We start from the raw sequence: 7,197 nt of genomic DNA on the forward strand, positions 1-7,197 counted from the left end.
CTTTAGACGCCAATACGCCTATACTGTACATGACTAACCGGATTAATCATGTGACTGCCAGTTCTCGCAAGACGATGCAACATGGCCAGGAAAAAATCATTTGTTATTTCTCAGGAAGATGTCTTTTGTATTAGTGAAAACTCTACCAATGGTTAGTGAGATCGAGCAGGGACTTCCGGACCTATTCATTCAGCTTATTGCTCGTTTGCTACTATCTCGCAGCGCTGTTTATACTGCGAGAAAGTAGTTTGACCGATTTCGTTGTTTCATGCATAAAAAAGGCCACAACGTTTGGGCAGAGAAGAATCGTTTTCTTTCGCTATTCGTACTTTTCTACTTTCGTCCACCCTTTTGCAAGAACGATTCTAGGTCACACGACGTGTTGACCAAAAGCAAGCGCACCGACGGTCCATTCATCCGTAGGCGTGCGCTTTTCAGATGTACGTTGCCAGATAGAGGGCAACTTGGGATGTACACAGATAAAGCTACATAGATATGGTCAAAAAGGCGAGAACAGCATTAATTACCACAACCGTACATAGACGCGCATACGCAGCAAAAAATAGCAAGAGACAGGAAATTCTGGCAGACGTTGGTGTACAGACATACGTTCACCGGCACATCAGCTAGCATAGCCTTTGCGACACTGAAAGAGGGAACGGCAAAGGGCAAATTTGCAGCAGGATTTGAGCATCAAAGGATGAAAAGAGATTGGTTTGATAAGCGAAAATTTTTGCCAGAGAGAGAGAGAGAGAGAGAGAAGGGCAAAGTAAGGACAGGGTAAGCTGACGCGCAACCTTTTACCGAGAAAGTAGATAGATCGGTGGCGATATTATTGTAGTAGGGGTAGATAGTTTACGACGTACACTTTGATACATCTACGTTGTACGAAATAAAAGCTAATGGTCGGTTAAGGTTGTTACTTTAAAAGGTTGTTACTGTTTAAAGGAACTGATCATTCGTTCTTTTATAGGACTAATCTAACTCTTAGTCTTTTTTCGTTTACTTTCCTTTAGTATCTTGTATAATTGATTGAATATCCTGTCATAATTTTTAGACACACTACGAACAAGTGGCTTGGTTTTTTCTTGTTCTTTCAGGTCTTACCGGTGACTTACGTGTAACTTATGAGTCGCTTGGTATAGAGCGACCAATAGGCATGAAGGTCGGCTGAGGACCCTGCCGGCTAGCTTTACTGGTAGCAGGCGTCTAGTGTCTAAGTTCGAAGAGCTGAATCAAAAAAGTAACAAACTTGTCGTCATTCAACAACAACATCAACTCTCTTACCTTCACGAATCGATCGAAGACTCTCGGCAATATTATGCATTGTTTCGCATGCAACTGCTATTCCAGTCGACGCCACAATACGAGACACGCGCTGATCTCGTCTACAAAGTTTACGTCATCTTCAGTTCCGTCTTTATGAAGAACTGTTGAGATTGATTCCCTCATTCTCGCTGCACAGGAGCGTACTCTAATATGCCGATGTCTTTTTGCTGACTAAAGTCATTATCCATTGTCATTGCATCCATTGTCGATCGGGTGACGCAGTGAAGCTTTGCCGAAGTTGACCTCTCCCCTGCGGGACCGGATCAGTATCGACTGAGACCCAGAACGCACGGTAACAGCTCAAAGAGCTGGCCCAGGCCGGCGAAGCTGGTCTGCAGTAGAGGTCTGCAGAACCAGCCGCCGCGGTATTGATGGGGCAGTGGACGAGGCTCATCGATGATCGAAGAGGGCGCTATTAACAAGCGCCCACTGCTCGAGGTGCAGCACCTCTTGTTCCTCGACGTCGACCTCGCGCTTCGACGTCAGGTGGGAAGTCGAAAAGAGGCGTTCAGCGTAAAACGGCGATTTGAAACCGCCGTTAATTACCATTTGGCACCGAGCTAACCCAGCTAAGGCGTGGCTGTTGTGCTTCGCTTACGTGGCGCTTACAGCATTGGCGAGGCAGAAAAACAACATCAACAACTACAACTACAAGATGACAAAAGCGTACGAATTCAACTGGAGGAGGGTCGTTCCAGACGCGCTCTTGCAAGGCTGTGTCTTCGATCGATGGGAAGAGGTAAGTAACTGTTGGCATGTCAACGTTGTCTCTCACTTTGTCCTAATATTCGATAGCATCATGGAATACAATAGGCATACAACGCGTGTAGTCATGACAGCAACCATAAATTACGGTATTGGCCAAATATAGAAAAAGTTTTTAAAGAAAAAAACTAATACACGGATTTAAATAACGTAGTGTGTTAATTCCTTTCACTTTTAATATATGTGAGTAAAGAAAATGCTATGTCATAAAATGCCTTTCAAAAAAGTCGCCATTTTTTTTTTACATAGTTTTGAATGGAGACAGAAATATATCGATTTGTACTCAGCGAATCAGATTTACTATCTTAACCTTAGCTTAAGTTTTGCTAGTGCTTATAGGCTCAGCTATGTTATATATAAACCAGCCGGTGTTTGTTTGAGACCTGTAAATTCATGCGGAACTAACTATGGATGTGGTATTATTTATGGTTATGATTGTAATCGATACCTTTAAGGTTTTCGTTAAGTTCTTCATACATGCCTAGAGCAAATGTAGTTAGTCTATATTCTAGTGGCTACAATCTTCATGCTGCCTTTCTATCTGATGTTTGACCAAAAAAAGTGTGGTCTGAACGCATTCACTGGCAGCAGCGGTACGTCTACTAAGCGTATGCCTTTATCCGCGCTTCGTTAGTGCTGTCAGTTGCTTCGTTTTCCGATTTCTGCAGATGTCTTCGCACCCTGCGCCCCTTTGGTCTTCCGTACCGCTAAATCTTCATTTCACTGTGCCTGACGTTACACAACGCGGCTTAGTACGTACATGCCGGTAGAGGTACTACTACGACGACTACTATCCGAGTTGGACGAGATATGTGGGGTCTTCTTTGTCACGTGGCCTTCCTTATTCATCGGCGCTAACGACACTGCCGCCTTCACCGAAATAACTGTCTTCCTGCTTTCTTCATCCTTGCTTAATATCTCGCTCCATTTTCTTGTACATCGTCTGCTTACTAGCGCGAGATAAGTATGTTTGTCCACAACCTTTTTTCTACCTTGTCTCCTGCTGCGGACGTCCGTTATTTTGTATGCAACGTATAAAGAGTGCGTATGCATATCTGGAATGACTCCATGTGGCGCATACATCACAGTTCAGCTTCGGGCGCTGTCGTTGTTGCTAATATTATGGTAGTTATCGGTATACGCGTCATCTCGGTAACCCATTGTTGCGAAAATTTGGAGGTTGGCCGCATCTGTAGCTGTAACTAGACCCGGCCGTTATTATTATTATTATTATGTATTAAAGAGTTTGGATGCTATGATTGTCTCCTCTGCGTTTCCTGTAGATTGTTTTCTCTGGCAACCTCGATCTCCCCCTGGGCATCAACACACCTGCGGAGAAGGATAAGATTAGCCGTTATAGTTATATCGTACCAAACAGGGCCTAAAACGTCAGATAGGTCAAAGTACAATAGGTGGCATAAGGTTTAGAGGCGACAAACAAATATGCAAAACGTATCATTTAGTTGTGATCGAAACTCACAATTATTCTAGATTCATTTAATAGATGTATATACAAGTTGAATGTCCTATACTTAAATAACGCTTTGTGGCGTTCAATACGACATTGCCACTTGATTTTCTTTCATTGGTTTACTGCAGTTCGCTTCCTTTTATACCCTCCAGTACCACTATGTACATTACTAGTACAAAGTTACTAGCAGCAAAACGCCTAGCATTTGCATTATTATTGGTTGGAGCAAAAATGAATTCTTGCTTCTTTTACCAGTAGCAACAGCCGTGGTAGAGGCGATGGTAATTGTCGGAAATCACTCCCAAACCTTGTTTCATTGCCTTGCCTTTTCCCTCAGGATTCGCCAGTCCTGCTTGAGGGCTCATTAACTTCCAGTATCTTCATTTTACTTTAAGTTCCCCCTCTCTATCCACTCCTCTAATGCTCGTTTCGTCATTATGCTGTTGGTATAGACATCTGTAAGCATATGGCCAACCTTCACTAGACGTACCTATTTTTCTAAACTTATTCCTTATACCACTTAGGCGATTCTCCTTTTCCAGTATGCCCAGTTCTTCTGGATCAAAGCTGAGGTTTCGTGTCGCCACATGCGCTAACTGCTTGATTTTCCATTTGAAAAAAAAAGAGACGGACGTAAGCTTCGCTGCCCCCTACCCCGGATTTGCTCAGATCGTAAAAGGTTAGCCGTATCCACAGCACCAGCGACGTTTCCTTTTGACTTTCTTTGTTGTTCCCTCTGTTATCGGATAGTTACCAACTTTGGCTTTTGTCAACGTACCTGAACAGCCAAGTCGGGTTCTGTCTTGACGAGAGTATAAAAAAAGGCAAGAAATACGAGACTTCCACAAAGGCTGAAGAAAAATTAACACAAGGACGTAATACTACTGCTAAGTATGCTGGCATTAAACGGTTAAGGCCAGGCAGAGATAGACAATCAGTGGCCACTGCCCTCTAAACCCGCATAATCCGCGTTTTGCCTTCACCAATCGCTCCTCCCATGTAATTCGTTCGATTTAGCTTTTTTAGCCTTATAGTCCAGCATTCGGCATCAGTTATCTGTTTTTTTTTTTCTTAATTTTTCAAAAAGCCAGTGGCGAGCGTTTTTCAAAAAAGAGTAAGGTGGATCGGCATATGGGTGATAAATTGCAAAGAGGAGCAAATCTCACAGGAGATTTCTTACGAAGTGCGCGTAACCGGTTGAGTCTATAGAGCAGCTCTGTCTTGCCTTACGTTACTTTCCGTTGTCCTGCTAATAGCCTGCGAATAGTCAAACGACGCCTGGCTGGAGCAGAGTACTTCCTAAAGCAAGACCCTCCAGTTCCACAAAAGACCATTGGTAACACAGAAAAGAAAAAACAACGAATAACCACTGCAGTTCTATGAAAGTCAGTATAAAAGAAAAGAGAAGAAAGAGGACAGACGCCAACACTGCCTAACAATTACGTTGTCTAGTACAGAATACATTGTACAGTAAGTAAATGGGTACGGCAAGAGGATCAAGTCACTCGATGTCACAGAAGACTGAATGCCTTAAGGCTAGTCTAGCCTATAAGAAGAGCGAACAACTGTGTTTAGCTAGAACTAAGGAAACTGGCAAGCGATAGAAGCGAAGGCGGGAAAGAAATGTCCATCCATACGTAGGGAACGAAAACAGCACGTGACAGACCAAAATGGACCCTGACGGGAACTGCTAGAATAGGAGCTTGAGTGCAAGAAGATTTCCATGAGCAGCAGAAATACGGTGGCGACTGAACGGACGGTACATCGGCCAACGTTGGACAGTTCAAATCTTTAGTTTACCAAAAGCAGCCAGGAAACGATGTTAGAGAAAAAATCATGTATATATAGGTAAAGGAACTTGGTGAATAAGATTTTGATGGGGTTTCTAGGTCGGGGTCTACTTGGGGCCTGTCCATCCAATAGTTGCAAGTAAACTGGGTTCGGAAAACGCTGATGCTCAACGTACTTATTTTCATCTAATAGTGATGCTCAGCTGCTGCAAAGCCTGTGGTCGCCATCGGACTTCAGCAAAGGATTGAGCTAAACTTGGCTGAAAATGGATGGGCTGGCAGTGATAGGGAGAGCGAAAAGGACGAAAGACGCCATACGGTGGTTCCCGTATTCCACGCCTACACTAAGATAATCCATTTTGCAATAGGAACTAGAAGCTGAATCTTGTTCCTTTGGCGTTCATCTTCTTGAAAAGCTGACTCAAACACCTATGAAACAACAGGCAGAAAAGAAAAAGCCTGATTGGATGGTAGCTTAACCAGTGAACGTTCAGAATATTTGGCGGTAGCCGATTCTGTTTTTCCCCTTTCCACTTTTCCCTTTCTTGCTTTCGCTCACGCCGCTTCCAGGGCGCGGTGATTCTGTTGCAGGGGAAGCGCAGACGATAGACGGCTACAGTCAGAACAGCAAAACAACAAAGTAAAGCCTGAAAACAAGAGGAAGTGAGACTCAAGACAAGACACAAAAGGGGCAGTAAATAGAGAGAAGCTTGTTGGGCTGTTGGGCTTTTAGTCGGTGGCAAGCGGAAACGAGAAACTCTGTTCCCGGTTTCAGCATCTTTTCAATGTTGCTCTAGCTGTGAGAGGCAACCCGACTTGTCAGACTTCAAGACGCTCTTAAACAGACTCAGCAAAAGCTTCTTTTCTATATCATTGCTGCTGCTGCTGCTGCTGCTGCTGTTCTTACGGTAGCCATGTAATCTTGTAAGAATGAGTAGGATGACAGGACAAACTTGGCGCTATGGTAACCGGGGATGACTGGCATCTGACTTGTCGTTGGTCTTATCGGTTGCATGCAGGCAAAAGCTTACCCATTCTATAGAAATAATCTTGCCAGCGACAGAAACTGGGGGAAATTGCGCAAGGCTTTATTTACTTGCCGTGCTTGTAGCCAGACAGGAGTGGTTGTACTGTACGTCATCTGCTATGGTCAAGGAACAACAGAGAGAAAGAACGAAAGTGGGGAACCTTGCACTTTGTATTTGCAACGACGCCTAGTTCTAACCCGACGGCAGTGCAATGTAGTATCGCTGTATATTTACCAGCTAGAAGATAAACCGTTCGGTGTACTTGCCCGTGCAGTGCCTACTTTCCGACTTCTTGGCTTTTTCGTCTGGTCAGAATAAGGAGGTTATTAAACTAGGACAGATCGCTGCTACGGTCACGACAACACCCTCGTTCAATTGTCTTATGAAACTCGGCATCTGTGGCTGAACAAGAGAAAAGCTGGAGCCCATGATCTTCAATGTCTAGAAAGTCTGCCTCGAAAGAAACATGTGAAGCGAGCAGGAATTAGACCAGCGACATCTCGGTGCTAATGCAGAGTTAATATGGCATAATGGCCACTGAATGTAGAGCCATAAATGTTTTTGTGCTGCTCTATGCCATGTTTCGGGAAGGTGGGTATGAAGGAGGACATAATGAAATATATCTGTACTGTTTGAAATGTGCATATGAAAAAAATAAGGTCGGACTAGACGGTAACAATTTTTAGCTTAGTAATCGTTAGGACGGCATCGTATAAACATCGTATTGCGATGTTAAGAGCGATTGTTAGGAGCTAACAAGTAAGTCCATAGAGATAAAAATCGGTAAAAATTATTATAAATATATATATATATA

The 7,197-nt window shown here is 43.6% G+C and overlaps 2 protein-coding genes across 14 annotated transcripts in view; one reads left to right on the plus strand and one right to left on the minus strand.

Moving 5' to 3' along the window:
* norpA (no receptor potential A) overlaps positions 1-7,197 on the plus strand; it is a 197,520-nt gene that overhangs the window by 38,775 nt on the left and 151,548 nt on the right. For 12 of the 13 annotated variants that reach the window (XM_086979121.1, XM_086979101.1, XM_086979105.1 and 9 more), the window contains 2 exons: positions 1,101-2,068; positions 2,763-2,846. In XM_086979121.1, the coding sequence (XP_086835247.1) occupies positions 1,985-2,068; positions 2,763-2,846 (168 nt within the window). In that variant the 5' untranslated portion in view covers positions 1,101-1,984. The remainder of the gene's footprint in view (positions 1-1,100; positions 2,069-2,762; positions 2,847-7,197) is intronic. The other variant, XM_086979109.1, reaches the window with a different exon arrangement.
* The window catches only part of LOC147758032 (uncharacterized), a 40,348-nt gene continuing 35,399 nt past the window's right edge, over positions 2,249-7,197 (minus strand). Inside the window, exon 3 of the mRNA XM_086979134.1 lies at positions 2,249-3,423. Coding sequence (XP_086835260.1) covers positions 3,332-3,423 — 92 coding nt within the window. The 3' untranslated portion in view covers positions 2,249-3,331. The remainder of the gene's footprint in view (positions 3,424-7,197) is intronic.

The sequence above is a fragment of the Varroa destructor genome, unplaced genomic scaffold (assembly GCF_002443255.2).
Source record: "Varroa destructor unplaced genomic scaffold, Vdes_3.0 BEIS01000002.1, whole genome shotgun sequence".
Taxonomy (NCBI): Eukaryota; Metazoa; Arthropoda; class Arachnida; order Mesostigmata; family Varroidae; genus Varroa; species Varroa destructor.